The 21391-nt window shown below is 43.6% G+C and overlaps 1 protein-coding gene across 1 annotated transcript in view; it reads left to right on the top strand.

The window, feature by feature from the left end:
* Window positions 1-2268: 2268 nt before the first annotated feature.
* The window catches only part of ptgis (prostaglandin I2 (prostacyclin) synthase), an 83866-nt gene continuing 64743 nt past the window's right edge, over window positions 2269-21391 (top strand). Inside the window, exon 1 of the mRNA XM_043710373.1 lies at window positions 2269-2490. Within this exon, the coding sequence (XP_043566308.1) occupies window positions 2405-2490 (86 nt within the window). The 5' untranslated portion in view covers window positions 2269-2404. The remainder of the gene's footprint in view (window positions 2491-21391) is intronic.

Genomic DNA, 21391 nt, shown 5'->3' with positions numbered 1-21391 from the left:
GGTCGGAGCCAGTACCTGGAGTGGGTGTGATGGTGGGGGGAATGGGGGTGGAGGCATGAGCAGGGGTAGTGTTCCCCTCAGGGTTCTGGGGGGTGGGGATAGTGACAGTGGGGTCTGTGGGAGCGTGTCAGCAGAATACAGGTGAGTGGTGCTGGTGGGGGCGGCAGTAGGGGTGGTGGAAGTCACTGAGCGTGTGGCATCAGCGATGATGTGAGGGCCGGAAGTGGCTGTGGGAGTGGCTATGATGGGGGGCGGAAGTGACATCATCAATCAGCGTGGGGGTGGCAGCTGCATCAGCCGCATGGCTAATGGCATTTCCGAGGCTAGGGGAATCTTCTGGAATGTTTGAGGAGCGCTGGTTATGGAGGTGGGTGGATAAAAGTTTAAGCCATATTTCAATCTTTGCTATTGATTGGCAGAAGATTTTATCAGCACGTACAAGTTTAAAACAACAATAACCTGGCCTAACTTGGATTTAATTAATTTCCCATGTTGGTCTTCTTGCAGAGGCATAGTGAGAAACAAAAAGAATCAACTATAGATTTCAGGAGCATTCATTACAATTGTCTAGCACTTTTCACTCCTAATGACTTTCGTTTATGGTTGCACATTATAATAGCAACATAGATAGCCATTATATTTTATTATTGGAAATTTAGTTCTCCTTTTTCATTTCTCATGGGTTTCAAAATGCACATATTACAAAATTATAAGTGGACAAAGCTCTCCCAAACCTGACACAATCTCTGCTCGTCGTAAATTCACTTTCCTGTGGAATTTGTGCAACGTTAAGTGCATGAAAAATGCACTTACTCAGCCTGGAACATAAACAATTAATGTTGACAGCATGGAGGAACTAGATCATCGAGGACTGAGATTGAGCCAACATTAGCAGAGTTTTATCTGAACTTTTATGTTTTGTTGAAGTATTTTACAGAAGTCAGTTATTTCATGTTTAAGTATTTGATTCCTACTGACCTATAGTCCCGAGTTGTTTACTGTGTGTGTTATTCTGTTACTATAATTTGTAATAACAATACCTGCCTCAGTGAGCAGTGTGTAACCTTTTTGCATGTTATCTAATGAAGTTGTAGCTTGTACTCCATATTTCAAAATGTGAAGTGTGTGAACTTTGTATCATTAGATAACATGCAAAAAGGTTACACACTGCTCACTGTTCCCCTGAAGTTTCAGATACCTGTCAGATTCAGAAGATCTCAAAGTGCGTGACTGGTGCTCTCACCTGAGTTGGCTGGGAGGCTCATTTCAGAGTTTAAATGGGGATCCCAGAAGGGATTTCAATGTCATTCCTGCATACCATGTAACCACAAAATGTGCTAAGTATACACCACCCACTGGTGCTGGTCACTGAGCATCCTAACAAGTAATCCTGAAAGGAAACGTTCCTCCTCTCCAACAAAACCACTATGGCTTTCTGCCAATCTCTTGATATTCCATATCCTTAACTCTCATCCCTACTCCTGACAGCCTGAGTAACTGATAAACTGCAGTGCGTCATTATTCTAGATTATGGCACTAGAGTCTCTGATGAAAGATAATCAGGTCTTGCTGATTCCACTGGGCAACTTAAAGACTTCCACTGCCATCTCCTGCCTGATAGAATCAGACACACAAAGGTCTCCCATATCTGTGTACAGGACAACTTCACATGCTACAAATTTAAACTGAATCCTGTGTAATTCTGTGCTCTTTATCTCATTCACTGATGTTAATAATTTGAATAACTGCTAATTTTGCTCAGTTTATTATTAAGTAAATAATTCTGATCTAATTCTAATTTTAATTCCTCACATGAAATTAGCAAATCTCATATTGTCTGAGTATTAAACACATTTTGATACAGTCACCCAAGTATAGCTATTTACCTTTTATTTATAATTTAATTAGCTGAATAGAGGCAAATTTAAAAATGAAGTATGATGGTGATAACTTCACTAACGCTCTCAGAGGTGGAGAAATTTGAACAAGATTTTGTATGTCAGGAGTTGCGAGATATTTAACTATAAAGTACTCTATAGTTCATCTCTGTGCTGCTGCCTCTTCAGGGAATATCCAAATAACAGATTAAGTTCTGGTTCAGATCTCATGTGATGAGATTTTTGGTATTTTAAAAGTAACTTGAATCCTACAGCATGAGTACAGCATGTCCACTTGAAAAAAGGGGTGGGTCCCAAGCAATGGAAAGGTGCCACATTCTGAATTCAGCATCTGATTTATAAAGGCCAATGTGGTTTGTACTGTGTCACTTTGACAGACAAAACGTCACAGGGCAGGTCAAACCTGTTGCTACTGCGATTATAGAATTAAGTTTGTTCTTACAGCTGAGATTCAAAAGATCTGACTCAAAGCGCATAGCATCACCAAGGGAAGAAGGAAAGAAGGAATGTTTTCTGGGATAAGCATGTACACTTTGTCCTTCTTTGCACTTTTTCTGATCATCATACTTTTTCTTAAATGGCGGAGGATCAGGTAAGATGAATAACTAAGTAAATGTCTTAGGATGAAATTAAATATATTTGAAAGCAGATGAATGTTTGTATTGGAACTTAAATTCTGGGGCTTATTAAATATCTTTTCTTATGTAATTTATTTGTAAGCAAACCCACCAGTCTTTTTGCATTTGGTTTTTTGAATTAAAGAAAGTCATTAAATAGTTACAATTGCTGTGAAAATTAGAGTGGAATATAAAGAACTGCAGTAATCAATAAAAGATTAATGGTGTTGTTGTAGTTTTCCTGATAATCAGGTATACATATAAAAAGATATATGGCATGGAGTTATTACATGCCAATAGACTTATAGTGGTCTATTTATTTCAAGACTAAATCCCTCAACAATTTTTAGGACTCAAACTGGCAAAAAGTAGAGTGAAGAGAGATATTCCTGCTATGTTATAGTCACTTAGTTCTACTTGAAATAAGCATGATTTGATATGATAACTATCACAGACATTTCTGTCTGTATTTCTTTATGAAACAAAACAAATCCTCTTACATAACATATTACAGAGACAATTTCTTAACTCTCCTTTCTACTAACGTTCCTGAAGAAACTCCTACTCTTAGGCTACCTTACTAATTTACTGATTTTTATCTTGAAGGTGCTGATAAACTCAGCAAATAATTTTAGGAATTTCACAATAATTAGTCATGTGGTGCTTTCAAATGTACACGGCTGGGATTGCATGATAGCGTCTGGAATATTACTACAGTTTTATTAGAGTCAATAAAGTCATAGGGCTTTACAACATCGAGACAGACTCTTTGGTTCAACTCGGCCGTGCTGACCAGATATCCTAAATTAATCAAGTCCCATTTGTCAGCATTTGGCCCATATCCCTCTAAACCTTTCCTATTCATATACTCATCCAAATGCCTTTTAAGTGTTGTAATTATACTAGCCTCCACCACTTCCCCTGGCAGCTCATTCCACACACCCAGCACTCTCTGTGAGTGGAAAAGGTTGCTTCTTAGGTCCTTTTTAAATCTTTCCCCTCTCACTTTAAAACTATGTCCTCTAGTTCTGGACAACCCCACCAGGGAAAAGACCTTGGCTATTCACCCTATCATGATGTTATGAACCTCTATAAGGTTACCCCTCAGCCTCCGACTCTCTAGGGAAAACAGCCCCAGCCTATTCAACTTCTTCCTCAAACCCTCCAACCCTGGCAACATTTTTGTATATCTTTTCTGAACCCTTTCTATTCTTTGGGCTTTCATCAGAAAAGAGGCATGATGTACATATATAGTAAAAAGATGGACAGAATCTCCCCTGCTGAAATGCAGTATGGAAGGCAGTGGAAGGGGAAGACAACTGGAGTGAGTTGGTATCAAGGAGCCCTTCACTGCTGTCTTACCGCCACAGAAATTCTTTTCTAGGCAGGGGGTCACAAGCTCATCTTTCCTCTGCCGCTGCCAATTAAGAACCTATGGTCAATCCATGACCACTGAATGGCCTTGTCCCACTTGGGCCGCAATTACCATTTCTCCAATTGAGACATGATGGAGTCAGTTTACTGGACTGGTAAACCAGTATTACAGTCTTCGAGGAGAAAGTGAGGACTGCAGATGCTGGAGATCAGAGCTGAAAATGTGTTGCTGGAAAAGCGCAGCAGGTCAGGCAGCATCCAAGGAACAGACAAGGGCTTCCTGAAGAAGGGCATATGTCCAAACTGCAGATTCTCCTGTTCCTTGGATGCTGCCTGACCTGCTGCGCTTTTCCAGCAACACATTTTCAGCAGTATTACAGTCTGTCAATTAGGAGAGGGGATTGGAGTACTGTAATATAAAACAATTTCTGCAAGACCAAGGGAGTGAATTGAGGGTGAAGAGATGGCCGCAGAGAGTCAGTGTTATAGGTGAGGTACTGACATGGATACAGGATTGGCTGACTGACAGAAGGCAGAGAGTGGTGTTAAAGAGGTCTTTTTCAGGATGGCAGCCAGGGAGTAGTGCAGTTCTGCAGGGGTCAGTGTTGGGACCACAACTATTCATGTCATTCATGAATGACCTGATTGAGGAACTGAAGACATCATTGCTGATGAAAAAAGATACATGGAGTGCCAGGTAGTGTTGAGGAAGTGGGAAGTCTGCAGACGGACTTGGACAGCCTAGGAGAATGGACAAAGAAGTGGCGATGGAATACAATATGGGAAATTGAGGTTCTGTACTTTGGTAGGTAGAAAGAGGCATAGACCATTTTTTAAATGGGGAATGGCTACAGAAATCTGATGCACAAAGACATAGGATTTCAAGTTCTTGCTCCTCTTAAGGTTAACATGCAGATTCAGTTGGCAGTTAGGAAGGCAAATGTAATGTTAACAACAATTTCAAGAGGGCTAGAATATAACAGCAGGGACATACTAGACTCTGGTCAGAATCCATTTGGAATATTATGAGCAGTATTGGGCCCTGTATCAAAGGGAGGTTGTGCCAGCCTTGGGGGGGATCCCGAGGAGGTTTCCATCAATGATCTCTGGGCTGAAGGGCTGGTCATCGAGTGATTGAGGAATCTGGGTTTGTACTTGATGGAATTTAGAAGGATAAGATGGATCTGATTGAATATTACAGAGTACTGAGAAACCTGGATAGAATGGATGTGAGGCGATGTTTTCACTAGTAGAAGAGACTAGGGCCCAAGGGAGCAGCCTCAGAGTGAAGAGATGACACGTGAGAATGAGATGAGGATGAATTTCTTCAGCCAGAGGGTGGTGAATCTGTGTAACTCATTGCCACAGAAGGATGTGGAGGCCAAGTTATTGAGTGATTTTAAGACAGAGGTAGATAGGTTCTTGATTCCCAAGGGTTATGGGGAGAAGACAGGAAAATGGGTTAAGAAACATACTGGCCATAATTGAATGATGGAGCAGACTTGATGGGTCGAATGGCCTAATTCTGTATCTTATGGTCTATTTTACATTTTGTTTTGAGACTGGTAGAATGGGTAATCATCCTGCACTTAACTACACTATTTTTCCCTTTGGGAAATAGTGCAAGTAGACCCGCAGGTTGATTTTCAATCTGCTTGACTATATCTAGAATGCATCTTCCATGGACAGGTCCTGGACTAGGTTTGGTGCCCAGAGCTTTAGCTCAGAGGCAGGGGCTGTACCTGCAGAGCAGCAATGCCTCTACCCTACAATGGGAGTGGAAGTAGCTGAGATCAGCTGTAAGCTATGGTTTCATAGCGAATGAACAGCTGCTCAAGATTTTTTTTTAAATCAAAGATTGACAAAAAAGCCAGTATTCAAGTCATCTGTGGGTGAGGCTTTTGACCGGCACCAACTCATTTCTGTGCTTGGGTGTGTCTAAGTTTTGTTCAGAACTGCTGTGATTAGACATTGCTCTTATTTGTGTTGACATGATCTCTCCGTTTTCTCTCCTTTGCTCTTAGATGGGCGGTGGGTGAATACACACAACCTTTGCTAGAATGAGACTGAAAGTGGAACTTTTGCCAGGCTCCACTTCAAATTTCTCGATTTTAAAAAAAAATGCAGCTCTTATACTACCATAACACATCAAAGAGGAGCAGGTGAGGTGAAAACATTGTGACAGGCAGTCAGCATTCCCAAGAGGAGTAGACAAGATAAGAATCATCATAGCGAAGCACAGCTTGGCAACAGGCCCAAATGGGATTGGAGCTATAAGCAAGAATAATATATTTCTGTGTTTGTAATTAGGTTGCATCAAGTGTAAAATAAAAGGATCTATATTCTATTTAATTAAGGCATGCCTGGGGAGTTCAGGCCCATTATTTTCTCACCCTACACTATGTGGGATATCATAGATGCTCTTGGATGGCCATGTGAATATGAAGTGTCTCTGGGTAAAAACAAGGGCTGCAGATGCTGGAAACCAGAGTCTAGATTAGAGTGGTGCTGGAAAAACACAGCAGGTCAGGCAGCATCCGAGGAGCAGGAAAATCAACGTTTTGGGCAAAAGCTTGCTCCTCAGATGCTGCCTGACCTGCTGTGCTTTTCCAGCACCACTCTAATCTAGACACATGAAGTGTCTCTGGTTAGAGCAATGTGAACTCCAGATATTGGAGTTTGAACAAAGGCCAGGGGCACTATTATGCATTCGAAAACTGAGAGGTTTGTGGATAGCATGCTTCAGGATGTGGTCACCCCAGCTTAACTTGCAGACAGAGATGGAAAGGAAGGGGACCAGACAGGTAGTGAGGGAATTGCCCAAGTGCATCTCACTTTCAAACCATTAAAATCTTGGAAAGCAAGAGTCTTGTTGCCTTTATGGAGGGCAGCCAGAGCAAAGGCACTGGCATTCTGTGTAGTCCAGCTGCTCAGGAAGGAGTGTGGAAAGACTATAGTGTTTGGGGATTTGTTAGCAAGAAAAGTAGATAGATGCTTCTATAGCTGTGGACATGACTCCAGAATTGTATGTTGCCAGGGTCAAGCATGTCAAGCAGTTCAGAAGAGAAGTCATATTGGACTCAAAATGTTAACTCTCTTCCTCACTCTACAGATTCTGCCAGACCTACTGAGTTTTTCCAGATTCTGTTTTTACATTAAGGATGTCACAGAACAGCAGGGAAAGAGAGAGGTCATGGTCCATGTTGGGTCCAATCACATAGCAAGAAAGAGAATCAGGTGCTGCAAGCAGACTTCAGGGAATGAGGTAGGAAATTGAAAAGTAGGACTTCAAAGGTAGTAATCTCCTGATTACTTCACATGCCATGCAGTAGTAAATATAAGAAAAGAAGGATGGGACGATTAATGTGTAGCTGGAGAGATGGTGAAGGAGTGAGGACTCTAAATTCCTGAGACTTTGGGATCATTTCTAGGGAAATGGGCCATTTACAAATTGGATGTGTTACATGTGAACTGGAATGGGAGCAACATCTATGTGGGAAGGTTTGATAATACAAAACTCAGTGCTGGATGCCTTGCTGTCTCTGGTGTACAATAATAATTTGAACTTAAATGTAGAGTTATGGTCAAGAGATTCATGAATGACATGGAAATTGGTAGGGTGAAAAATCATGGGGTAGGTAACCATAAACTGCAGCAGGATATAAAAAGGGACAGGTGGGTACTAGCAAAGACATTTCAACCTAGAAAGTTGTGAACTAATATACTTCGGGAAAACAAGCAAAGCAATGGATTACAGTCTGAATGGTAGGTTTCTGGAAAGTGTAGAAGATCAGAGCAATCTTGGTGTGTTCATCCACAAATTCCTAAAGATTGTAGGGCAAGAAAGTAATTGAAATTGACTTGAATTAGCCAAGATATAGAATAGCGCTGAAAATGTGTTGCTGGAAAAGCGCAGCAGGTCAGGCAGCATCCAGGGAACAGGAGAATCGACGTTTCGGGCATAAGCCCTTCTTCAGGTCTGATCAGCATTTTCAGCTCTGATCTCCAGCATCTGCAGACCTCACTTTCTCCTCCAAGATATAGAATACAAGAGCAAGGAGCTCATAAAGTACTCTTTAGGCCACAACTGGAATACTGCATTGCAGTTCTGGTCACCACATTCTAGGAAGGCTGTGATTGCACTGGAGAGCAGTGTTCCCTCTAAATTTCCTACTGGCTGCATTGGCCTCTAAGGTCTGTGCATGGCAGTGACTTCAGGGACCAGAAGCCAATGCCATAATTGGTGTGCTGGCACTGATGGAACATTGCTCAAGAGGATGCATTGGAGATTTACCAGAATGCTGCCCTAGCTGGAGAGTCTGAGCTATGAAGGAAGATTAGATAAGCTAGTGCAGTTTCCCTTGGAGCAGCGAAGGTTAAGAGGATACCTGATAACAGTGTATACAATTATGAAAGGTATAGTAGAGGGGTCAATAACAAGTAGGGCATAGATTCAAGGTCAGAGGCAGAAGGCTAAGAGAATTGAGGACTTTTATTTATCATTTGGAGGTTGGTGGAAAATTCACCTGGGTAAAAGAATGGGTGAATCAGAAACTCTCGAATAATGCTTCTGGCCCGGGACCCCAGCCATGTTCCTAGACACTAGTGTGAGCATAGTAGGCCCCTGGAGGCCCACACCCTGGTAATTTAGTCTAATTGTACCATCTTGACCCAGAACCTGGCCAAACCAAATTTAGTAATTGGCATTCACTGCTCAGAGGGTTTGGCCAATTTATGATGGGAGAATTGAGGGATGATGCTTATTGCTATGGAGTTGCTGCTCTGAAATCAGTGAGCTTGACTTGCCAGGAGTTGGAACCAAGATGGCAGCTGGAAGTGCAAATATGTCTGGCCGCAGCGGGAAGTGCAGTGACTTTCAGGGCCAAACTTGAAAACAGGTGGCAATGGTTCTGAGGAATGAAACAGAGGTGAACCTCCAAAGGCACATTCATCAACATCAAGGTGGTAGCAGGGATACCCTGACCCCATCCATTAATCCCTCCACTGATTGTTAACAGAGGAAGATTGTTGTAAAAGAGACAATAATTACTTCCTGGCAGCCTAAACAATATACTAATGAAAACCTGAAGTAAATTCTACTGCTATAAAATATAACTGAGATAAACCATATCAGATAAATCAAGTCAGGTATGAATTTTTTGCATCTTCCATTTACTAGCTGTAAACCTTAGCAGTGGTAATAATCATCAATGATAAACCATGTCAACAATAAACCCTAACAGCTATCAGCAAAAAAAACAGTACCAATCATAATCTTACTGGATGCCCAGGAAACACTTTCGTCAATAGTGATTAATGATATTGTCATTAGGGGTAAAGGCATGCCTTAGATAGGATAAGTTTATACAGGAATAATATAAAAGCATTGGATATTTGTTAAATGTTGAGACATATATTGTAACAATAGTAAGCAACTTCTAATGTATGGACTTGCATCATTAACCAGCATAATTGTTTGGCGTGGTTTGAATGTGAGGAACTGCAAAGTATTCTCAACTAACAGTCAGCAGTTCTGCACTACAAAATGAACAGTAGATCTTTGAATTTTGAATGGAAGTCTCACTTTGCTACTATCTTTGGATGTGCAGCCATCTTACTGGAAAACATTTTTTGTCATCCAAGGATGCCATTCAAATATGAATCAGAGGTTTATACCTGTTTCAGAAGGCTACTACCAGTTTCAACACTTTTAGTTCTGGATTCATCCTTTTTAAAACATACTTTCTGATCCTGGTTTGAGAGAGCAGCTTTAGGACAGTTGTTTAAACAGAATAATTGTGTGCTCCTAGCCAGGAGATTTGAAATATATTGTGCATACTGTAGGTATTTTTCACAAATATAGAACATTTACATAAGTTTTTTGTTAAAATTCTAAAATATCTAAGTGTGACCAAACATGCATTACCAGACCAGCCAGAAACTGATTGCTGCCTCGTTGGAGAGGCAGACCTCAGTAGGCTTTTTTTTAAAAGATTAATTTGTTTACAGGACATGGGCACCACTGGTTCAGCCACCATTTATTGTTCATCCTTAAGTCCCCTTGACAGGGTGGTGGTGAGTCACTTCTTTGGAAGTCCTTTGAAGTCTAGGTTCACCCAAAGTGCTGCTCAGAATGGAGTCTAATTGAGATGAGGCCTGAAGCTTAATTGTGATCACTCCCAGATTGAACTGTTTATTATGGTGAATGTTCCATTCACACAGTTGATGCAATGGATTACACTTTCTGCAACTAGATCCTCAGTTTCCTAACCTACAGGCCACAATCAGTAAAGACTGGGGACAATATTTCATCCTCACGAACACTGGAGCCTCCCAGGGATGTGTACTCAGCCCCCTACTGTACTCACTGTATACCCATGACGGCGTCGCCAAATACCAGACTAATGCGATTTACAAGTTCGCTGATGACACCACCATAGTCGATCGAATCTCAGATGGCAACAAAACAGACTACAGAAGGGAGGTGAAAGACCTGGAAAAATGGTGCACTGAGAACAACCTAACTCTCAATGCTGGCAAAACCAAGGAGCTCGTTATTGACTTTCGACGGGATGTTTCTCATGCCACCTCTACACATTAACAGCACAGAGGTGGAACAAGTGGAGAGTGTTAAGCTCTTGGGAGTGGTCATCCACAACAAGTTTTCTTGGACTCTTCATGTGGACGCACTGGTTACAAAGGCCCAACAAATTCTCTTCTCCCTCAGACAGCTGAGAAAATTTGGCATGATGGCAAATATCCTTGCCAACTTTTATGGGTGCGCTATCGAGAGCATTCTGTCTGGATGCATCACTACCTGATATGGCAACTGTACCATTCAAGATCGGAGACGTTTACAGAAAGTGATGAACTCAGCCGGGACAATCATAAAGACCAACCTCCCATCTATAGAATCCATCTACCAGGCCCGCTGTCAAGGAAAGGCCACCAGTATTCTCAAAGATCCATCCCACCCTGGCAATGTTTTTCTACAACCTCAACCAGCGGGGAGAAGGTACAGAAGCCTGAGCACTTACACCAGCCATTTTCAAAACCGTTTCTACCCTACTGTTGTTAGAATACTGAATGGACTCGCAAACTCTTAACATTCGTCTGTACCTGTGTTTTTGTTTTTGCCACTGTTTACCTATTATTTACTTATCTATGCTACTTAACTGTGATCTGCCTGTATTGCTCGCAAGACAAAGCTTTTCACTGTGCCTCAGTACACGTGACAATAAATTCAATTCAATTCAATCTCTCTGAAGTAATTCTGGATTTATGCCACTACTTTTCCAAATGGTACATGAAGTGGAAATACGTGAAAGGGATGCAGAATCAATACGATAGCTGCATCATGATAAATGAGAATATGGTTTCTTTAAAACTGGTCATTAAATCTGGTTGACAGACCTTCCTGGGTTCATATCATATGCAAGAGGAGTGGTACTTTAATCCAAATGGAGCTGCATGATGTCACATCAGGATGAACATGCCTTTATAATTTTAACCATGAAAAGTACAAAATAACATTTTATGAAGGAGAAATTTTACATTCTTAGTATAAACATGCACATCCTTGATGGCTAAAAATTGGCGCAAAACAAAATGTCCATTGTTCAGTTTGGGTTAGTCAGGGTTACAACAGTATGAGTGTTACCAGAGTTCTACTCCTTTCAGAGATTATAATTCTATACTCAATCTGTTATAAGTTTGGAGCAGAATTCTTAGGGTTGTAGCAACTGCCAAAGCTGTTAAATATTAACACCAGGTACCAAGCTATGTTGAAAATATCCCTGAGTGGAGCCTTAACTGTGTAAATCAGGCTGGCTCGTGATTTGAACGAATCAATTGAGGCAGCAATGAAATGAAACCACGTAAACTGGGATAGCAAAGGGCAGAATTAATGTTTATGGGAATAGGCAGTCAGCCAAAGCAAACAAGAATGTAAAAACAGAAGAGAAACAAAGAGCCTGAGAACAGAAATTCAGAAAAGTATCTGGTTAAAAAAGTACAAAGGTCAACTAAAATATAGGATTCTGAAGAATGGATGTGCAGTTCTGTGGCTGCCCAAAATGACTTTGTCTGCCCTATCCCCACGCTGGTAAACATCAGAGAAAAGAATACCAAATTATACCCACCATGCAGGGGAGATACCAAGATCAAGAGTGGAGCTTCAATTCATCAGAGCTGGTGGAGATCATCGCTGGATTGTGATTGGACATTGGAGGATCGTTTGGTTGTGCTGGCCTGCTTTTGGTGGATCTTTATGCTGGCTTCGGCCGAACGCCAATTCAGGGACCAGCCGCCCGCAGCCCAGGCCAGGGCATTCGCAACACAGTCTGAGTGACTGTGAAGAAAGTGGAGGATCGTACACCTGCTGATCGGATGGTGATCATCAAGAAGGTTCTGCTGGAGTGCTGTGGGTTTGATGCAGCTGACGTGTACTGCCTGCAGGATTTCCCTGGGGCAGGCTACTTCGACGTGACCTTCAGGAGTGTGAAGCAGTGCGAGCAGCTGCTGAAGGTGTTCAAGGAGAAGGAAGGGGAGCCTCTGTTCTCCATCTTGTCAGCCGTCCCATTCTGTGTGCTTCCTGCACAGAGGAGTCGGGTGGTTACGATTCATATGTACAACCCCCACATCCCAGCAGCTGATCTCCTGACCTTCTTGGGAAGGTATGTCCAGGTTGAGGGAGAAAGCACCGATGTGGTGGACCCTTTCGGGATCTGGACCAGCAACCGGCAGGTCAGGATAATTCTCAGGGTCGATGTCAGTGGGAACATCCTCCATCCACCCTCCAGCTTTGCTATTGGAGGGAGCAGAGGGTACCTGATGTACGCAGGGCAGCCGAAAGTGTGCCGAACCTGTGGGAGGTCAGGCCACATGGCAGCGGACTGTAAGGCCACCAACTGTTGGAGCTGCAAGAAGGAGGGTCACCCGACCAAGGAATGCAAAGAGGCCAAGAACTGCAACCTGTGCGGAGTGGCAGGCCACGTGTATAAAGCATGCCCCAGACAAGGGGCCGCCACCTACGCACAGATGGCCGGAGGTGGCAATGCGAGCCGTGGACTGCAAAAGGCCAGCAAGATACCACAAACCAGCAGGGGAACGGTGTCTAGGGGCATCCAGGAGGATGGAGCGGAGCAGACAGCAGCCAGCAGGGAGGTGCAGCAGCTAATCCAAGCTCCCACAGGACAGACGGAGGAGATGGAGGAGGAGCAAATCAAAGAGGCAGAGGACTGGATTCTTGTAAAAACCATGTAGAGGAAACCTGGCCAGGCCCCCAAAGCCACCCAGCAAAGGGGGAAATGACACCTGCATGAGAAGGTTACAGACAGCTCTTCAGATGGTGAGGACGGGCGTAAGGAGGGTCATCACCAGAGGAAGAGACAGAGTGCTGTGGGGAGGAAGGAGGGCAGCATCCCCCAGGCAGGAAATGATGAACCCTCTGAGGGGGCTGGCAAAGACCACCCCCCCACCTGGTGAGAACCAGGAGGTACCCATCACCCCACAGCTCCAGGTAACTGGGAGCAGCGATCTTTGGACAGCCCCGCTGAAAGATAGAGAATGGGACTGTGCGAACCCTGGTCCTGACCTGAAGATGCCAGAGCGGGGAAATGCTTGCAGCGTGGAGCCGGACAGCTACCTCAGCTCTGCGAGTGTCCAGCAGTTCGCGTTCACCACAGGAATGCAGATAGCCACCCCAGAGAGGCAGGGCCAACAGCAAATGGACACTGGTAACCTGATAAACTGTTGAAATAGGGATAAAGATTGCCCGTATTAATGTGCGTTGCATTAAATCTGCAACGCAATGTGTCTCTACGATGGCCTTCCTGGCCAACGTTAAAGCCGATGTCCTGTTTCTGCAGGAGTGTGGGATACCGTACCTCAGCAGCTACAGGAGATGGTCGAACTCTTGGGCCCGTGGGCCGTCAGTTTGATCGGGGGGCAATGATAGCCACGCGTCTGGTCTGGGTATCCTATTGCGAGGAGGCAACTTCACCATCTGCGAGGTTAAGGAGGTGGTGGGCAGGCGCCTCCTCGTCGCTGATGTCATGTATAGAAACGCTCCCCTGAGACTAATCAATATGTACGCCCTAGCGGGTAAGAGTGAACGGTTGGCTGTCCTGCAGCAACTTCCACTGTTGCTGGCTACGTCCAGGCCGGTCATTCTGGCCGGAGACTTCAACTGTATCATTGATGCAGATAGACGATCCGGCGGGGGGGACAGTAAACTGGACGCCATGTCCATAGCCCTGATGGACACGGTCAAAGATGCCAAGCTGCACGATGTCTTAAGCACCCCTGCTGACGGAGCGCAGCGTAGATACACCTGGTCACGGGCAGACGGGTCTATCCGCTCAAGGATAGATTACCTGTTTGTGTCCAGAACGCTCTCGGTCAGATCCACCGACGTCAAGCCGGTGTTCTTTTCTGACCACTGCCTTCTGCTGGCCGACTGTCACCTACAGGACGAGCAGCGGGCTGGTAAGGGAACGTGGAAGCTGAACACCAAGCTGTTGACTCTGGGAAACATTGAGAAGCTCAAGAGGGACTACGCAGGTTGGAGAACCGTGAAGTCCCTGTTTGAGTCTCCAACGGACTGGTGGGAAACCATAAAAGGGAACATCAAGAGGTTCTTCATCCTCAAAGGTGTTCAGGAGGCGAGAGAGAGGCGGGGAAAACTGTCCCAACCCCAGGAAAGTATGCAGAACCTGCTCCTGCTGCAGACGATGGGGGTGGATGTCACAGAGGACCTCCAGGAGGTGAAGGGCCATCAAGCCTCGCTCTTTGCCTCAGAGGCCTCCAAGATAAGCTTCCAGTCCAGGGTCCGCTCCATGGAGCAGGACGAGACATGCTCATGTTTCGTCTTCCAGAAAGTGCACAAAGAGAGCTCTGTGCTCAGCAGTCTGAAGGAAGAAGATGGCTCGGTAACGTCATCTCAGGCTGACGTCATGAGGATCAGCAAATCCTTCTATGCCAGTCGGTACGACTCGAAGCCAACCGACAGCGCGGCCTCCCAGTCGTTCCTGTTCTCTATCACAGAGGTCTTAGATGACAGAACACGGGAGAGGCTGGACCAGCCGCTATCTCTGGACGAGCTGACCAAGGCCCTCGAGTCCTTTGAAAAGAATAAAACTCCCGGAAGCAGCTTACCGGTCGAGCTCTATTCCGCTCTGTGGGACTTGATTGGCCAGTACCCGCTGGGGGTGTATTCTGGCAGGTACCATGAATAAATCCAAGAGGAAAGGCATCATCACCCTCATCTACAAGCAGAAGGGGGAGAGGGAGGAAATCAGAAACTGGAGACCAATCTCACTATTAAATGCAGATTACAAAATCTTGGCAAAGGTCATCGCCAACCAGGTCAGGTCTGCTCTGGGATCGGTGATCCAACCTGACCAAACCTGTGCTCTACCGGGCAGGAAGATCGCTGAGAGTCTCGCACTCCTCAGGGATACGATCGCCTACGTGCAGGCCAGGGGGCTGGACACCTGCCTCATCAGCCTGGACCAGGAGAAAGTCTTTGACAGGATATCACACACATATATGAGAGATGTTCTCTCCAAAATGGGCTTTGGGGAGGGAATCTGCAATTGGATCAGACTGCTATACACCAACATTGTCAGTGCAGTCTCAATCAATGGGTGGAAATCAGATAGCTTCCCAGTCAGATCTGGAGTCAGGCAGGGCTGCCCTCTCTCTCCTACCTTGTTTGTGTGCTGCATAGAGCCATTTGCCGAGTCCATCAGGAAGGATGCAAACCTGAGAGGGGTGACTATTCCTGTCAGCGGGGCCCTGCAGGTTAAGGCAGGGATGATGTCGCTGTTTTCTGCTCTGATCCGCTGTCCGTGCACAGACTCTTGTGCATATGCCACCAGGTCGAATGGGCCTTGGGGTCCAAGGTCAACTGAGGCAAGAGCGAGTCCATGCTCTTCGGGAACTGATTCGACCAATCCTCTATCCCCTTCACTGTCAGGATTGAAGGTGCTGGGTATTTGGTTCGGAGGGGCTGGGGCGTGCCAAGTCTTAGGGGGAGCGTGTCAAGAAAGTGAGGCAGAAACTGGGCAGATGGAAGCTACGATCGCTCTCCATCGTGGGTAAAAACCTGGTCATCAGGTGTGAGGCACTGTCAGTGTTGTTATATGTGGCCTATTCCCAGGACCTGTGCCGTCGCAGTCACCCAGGCCATCTTCCATTTTATATGGAGATCAAAGATGGCCAGGGTCCGAAGGGATTCTATGTACAAAGCTCCGGGCAACAGGGGAAAAAACACCCCCAATGCCACCCTCACCCTGATGGCCACCTTTGTGTGTGGCTGCATCAAGCTGTGCATGGATCCCCGGTACGCAAACACAAAGTGTCACTACGTACTGAGGTTCTACCTGTCCCCGGTATTGCAAAGGATGGGTCTGGCCTCGCTGCCGTGGAACGCTCCAAGTAGTTGGACCGTTCCGTATCACCTGTCCTTCATAGAGAAATTTATGAAGAAAAACACCTTCGACCACAAGTCCATCAGAAAGTGGTCAGCATGTAGTGTCCTTGAGACCCTTTGGGAAAAGGAGAGGGAGGATCCTGTCGAGCGGTTCCCTGAGCAAACTGTCAAAACCATTTGGCAGAATGCCTCATTGTCAGAACTTTCCAACAAGCTCCAAGACATGGCTTGGCTGGTGGTGAGAAGGGCTCTGCCTGTGAGATCCTTTATGCACGCCCGGACTCTCTACCGCACCTCACGCTGCCCTCAAAGCGGCTGTGGAGGGGACAAGACTGTCACACACCTCCTTCTAGAATGTGCCTACGCAAAGGAAGTCTGGAGAGGAATGCAGTGGTGTTTGTCAAGGTTTGGTCCGAGCAGCACCATGACACAGGACTCCGTGCTCTACGGTCTGTTCCCCGGGATGCACACCGAGACGGACATCAACTGTGCCTGGAGGATTATCAACTCAGAGAAAGACACTCTTTGGTCTGTCCGAAACCTGTTGATCTTCCAGCTGAAGGAGCTGACCCCGACTCAGTGTTGCGGACTGGCACATTCCAAGGTCAAGGACTACGTGTTGAGGGACGTGCTGAAGCTTGGGGCAGCTGCTGCCAATATGCGGTGGGGAAAGACCACCGTGTAACGTCTGCCTGTCAAAGAACATGGGGCCCATGCAGTAAGTGGGCTCCGCTGACACCTCAGCTAAATATATGGAGGGTCAATGTATAGATTTGCATATATGAATGATTAGTCAATCTCTGTATGCAAAGAAAGGGAATGTTTATGTAAGTATGGCATGACCAATTGCGCAGATCATCAAAATATTTTTATGAATAAAGTATATTTTTGAAATAAAAAAAAGAAAAGAACACCCAATTTCATCACAAGTAACCATTATCAGCATTAGGTTCTCATCCAAAATTTGGCCCAGTGTCAAAATTAAAACCTTGGAACTGAATTTCAGTCCAATGTTTCAAATGAAGGAAGTCTTACATGTTGCAGTTACTTGGAGAGAGAAAGCTTACAGATTGTTATCTCCAGTTGCTCAGATTCAGGTCCCCATTATTTTGTAAACAAAAGGGTGGTTTTATTTCACCTGCCTTATGCTGAGAATTGACTTGGGCAGTATTGCAAGGCAATTTTTTTCTCCCAATAAGGAGAGGAAGCTTTGTATTCTGCGATGAGATCGAAGGAATTAATTTCCCAACTTCACTGTACTGAGTTACTAAATTCCAAAGATCTTCTCCTGCAGAAGTCATTGGGTGAATAAAGCATCCATTTCTAACATGCCTCCAGAATATCTGATGTTATAGTTGTGATAAGCAGGGCATTTACTCACTAGTGTCTGACGGAGACAATATTCTGTAATGATTGAGGTGTGATTTATCGTGAATAGATTAGTTGTGTAAGTTATTGCTGATCTTGGTCTGATCACTGGGAATTTTGGGTTCATCCTGAGACAGTGTATCATTCATGGACTAAGTATCAATGTATTTGGAGCAGGAGGAGGAGCAGGGAGCTCTGGAGATTGGAATAAATAATGTAGGCATTGCCCTAGGGCATAGGCTTCATTCAAGCTGATTCAGCCCTGAGGGTGTATTCCTTCTGGATGCATTCTACAAAATGTTAGTCCCAGAATTTCTGTTTAAAGTTTTCATCCCTCCATTTTATCCTGGTTCAGATCTGATACCTACTGGTGCATCCATCACCTTTATTTTAAATGGGATAATGGTCTGTGTCAGTCAAAACTATTTTCCCTCTTCAAATGGTTTTCTAACTGATTCAACATCTACGTCATAAATTAGTTTCTACATTGGTCTACTCTGAATCTGATTGCTTTTATTAGATAAAACCTGATAATAAAAATGATAAATGTTGGAAATACTCTGCAGACCAGGCAAAACTTATGGACAGAAAAGGAGATCATAACTTTAGAGTCATAAAGGTTGACATCACAGAGAAAGGCACTTTCACACGTCATGTCTGCACTTATCACAAACAAACACTTAACTATTCTAATCCCATTTTCCAACACTTAGCCCATGGCTTTGAATGCCTTGGCTTTTCATTTGAAAGGGAGGTGTACATGTGCCAAATTCCTGCTAATGGCTCTCCGGCCTGTCAGCATGTTCCCACCTTCAGCCAGTCAGCGTGTTCCTACCTTCAGCCAGTCAGCGTGTTCCTACCTTCAGCCGATTTTCAGGGAGGCAGCTGCTTGGCTTGTGACAGCTACGTATCTGCCTTTGGGCTGAGAGAGCCAATATATTACTTAAAGTGCCAATTGAGAACACTCTTCACTTGCCATGTGGACTGCCAGAAGGTGGATGGGCCCCTTGAATGTAGCTGGAGCCTGTAATTGGAATGGTGATTACCTCCAAATGGCTAGTCAGAAAGCACAGAAGCACAAACTGCAAAGCAATTCAGTGTGCTATATTCACAGGCTGTCCTGTGAATAGACCTCCCTTCTGCTAAGGCAGGCAGGCAGCTGTGGCCAGTATTTATTTTGTACAAATCTTAAGAACATACCTCTATCTTAAATTATCCTTGCAGTTTCCCATCTACAGGAGTAACACCCATCACTCCCATTGTGTCTACTGGCTACCCAGACCCTTATACACTCCAATTAACCTGGGTACTGATCCCACTGACTGTTTCATTGCCAAGGATTCCCAGAGTTAGCTCCTTAATTGGCTTCCTCAGAAATCTCTTTCAGTGTCCTAATACAGGCACTTTCAAGTTTTCTGATCTGGAATTTAGCCCAGAGTCAAACTCACGAACTGGATCTAAACTCAACCAATGTTTTGCTTCAGTAATTGTACATCACAGTGTATTTCTTATTCAATACATCTACAATATTTTTGTGTTCAAATGATAATGCTTTCTGATTTTCAGATATTAAACATATTTCAGTACTTTAAAAAAAACAATCTCAACCCCTCCCTCAATGCTGGGAAACTTCTGATTTAATTACTGGTCTTTCTGAAAAGCTCCATTGGAAACTGTTGTGTTGAAGAAATCCTTCACTGCTTGTATTGCTGTCTTACCTTGATATTTCATGGTCACTAATGGGATTACATCTCCTTCTTTTGAACTAGTCAACCGCTTAACAAGAAAATGCATTATCCTCATCTCCAAATGCCCTTTTCTGACCTCAGCTATGTTACTACTTGCTGTGGATGTACACACCTCTCAGGTTGAAGAAGGATTCAATAGTGTACAGAACTTACCTCAATGTTGCATGAATTAAAAACATGTAACATATCGGGAACACCTCAGGACCCCGATAATGATCTTGGGTGTTTTAAGTCTGGAATCAATCAAATGCAATGACATGATTGACTCAAACTGTGCAATGTGAATAGGTTTAACACATTCACCTAGTCGAGTGGTTGTTTTTGCTAATTTGCTAATGACACTGGCTGAACAATAATTTGCAAGTACCTTGAATTTTCATCAAGAAAGACTTAATACGTTGAAGACTAAGTCATCAAAGGATGCTGAATTGTTGCCATTACTTCATTAATTTTCACTCGTAGACCTGGGCTGTATTTAGAACATATATTAGATATTATGCCCAGTTTAAAATGAGGATCCAAAAAGTCTTCCCTTTGCTGATTTTAAGGTTTTTCACTTAGTTGCTTTACATTGAAATGATCAAAGATAAGAATTTCAGTTTCTATCCACGTTCTAAATATAAATAGAAAAAATAAATAATTATTAATGTCAAGAGCAGGAAATGTTGTAATTACATTCAAACATTTATTGCAAACATATTGGCAACCATCTCAGTTCTGTGTACACAAGAGGTGCCAGGTGCAGTTAAGTGAAAGAATGCAGCTGCTGCAGATTCTAATAAATAACCGAGATACTACAAGTTCAAATTTTAAGTTATCTTGACATTACACATGCTTTCACTGACTGACATTGATTGATTAGCTATTCAATTGAGAACTATTAGCACTAGAGTGGAAAGATGAAGAGATAAGCAAAAGTTGTTGAAAATGCCAGCATTTAATTGTAACAGAATATTATAATTATTAAAATTGTATCAAAATATTAGAATTAGACAACAATTTAACTCTCACTGTGCCTGAGAGTATTCAATCGCCAGAACATAACGCACAGCAAAATTAGTTGAGGAGGAAAATTGTAGTGCACGAGTAAGGGCCTGCCCAATTTCAGTGTTAATATAATGGTATTGGGATTCTACACTTTTTTTTCGCTTTACAGTATGTCTAAGTGTTCCAATGACTCCAGGCATAGAAAGGCAAAATCTACTTTATGTTTTTATCTCATGTAAATCTGGTATTTTCTTCTGAAGAGAGAGTCAAACCTTTTGGTTCTGTGCTTATCAGGACAAACTCACGAATGCCAAATTCCAAATGATCACAACAAATTATACAATAGGAGAAAGAGGTTTAGAATGGTTGGAAAGTCAAGTCTGATTGGCCAAGGTATTGTCATGGAAAATACAATAACAGTGAACTATAGCCTCTCAAGTTCTCGCATTTGTCCTGATGAGCACAAAATGAAATCTTTCAGCAGAATGCCTCGCTTTTCAATGCTTTGGAGATGCTGGTGTTGAACTGGGGTGGACAAAGTTAAAAATCACACAGTACTAGGTTATAGTCCAACAGGTTTATTTGGAAGCACTAGCTTTCAGAGTGCTGCTCCTTTATCAGGTGGGAAGAATAAAACTGTAAGACACAGAATTTATAGCAAAAGTTTACAGTATGATGCAACTGAAATTATATATTGAAAAAGACCTGGACTGTTCGTTGTGTCTCTCAATTTTTAGAATGACCATGTTTTCACTTGAGAATGTAACTTTTAAAAAAATGTTTTGTGATTTACATATGAAAGAACTGAAACCAACATGGTCATTCTAAAAGTTGAGAGGCATAACAAAAATTCAGGTCTTTTTCAATATATAATTTCAGTTACATCACACTGTAAATCTGTGCCATTACTTCTGTGTCCTACAGTCGTATTCTCCACAATCACCTGATGAAGGAGCAGCACTT

Source organism: Chiloscyllium plagiosum, chromosome 20, assembly GCF_004010195.1.
Source record: "Chiloscyllium plagiosum isolate BGI_BamShark_2017 chromosome 20, ASM401019v2, whole genome shotgun sequence".
Taxonomy (NCBI): domain Eukaryota; kingdom Metazoa; phylum Chordata; class Chondrichthyes; order Orectolobiformes; family Hemiscylliidae; genus Chiloscyllium; species Chiloscyllium plagiosum.
This window is presented reverse-complemented; position numbering and strand designations above follow the sequence as displayed.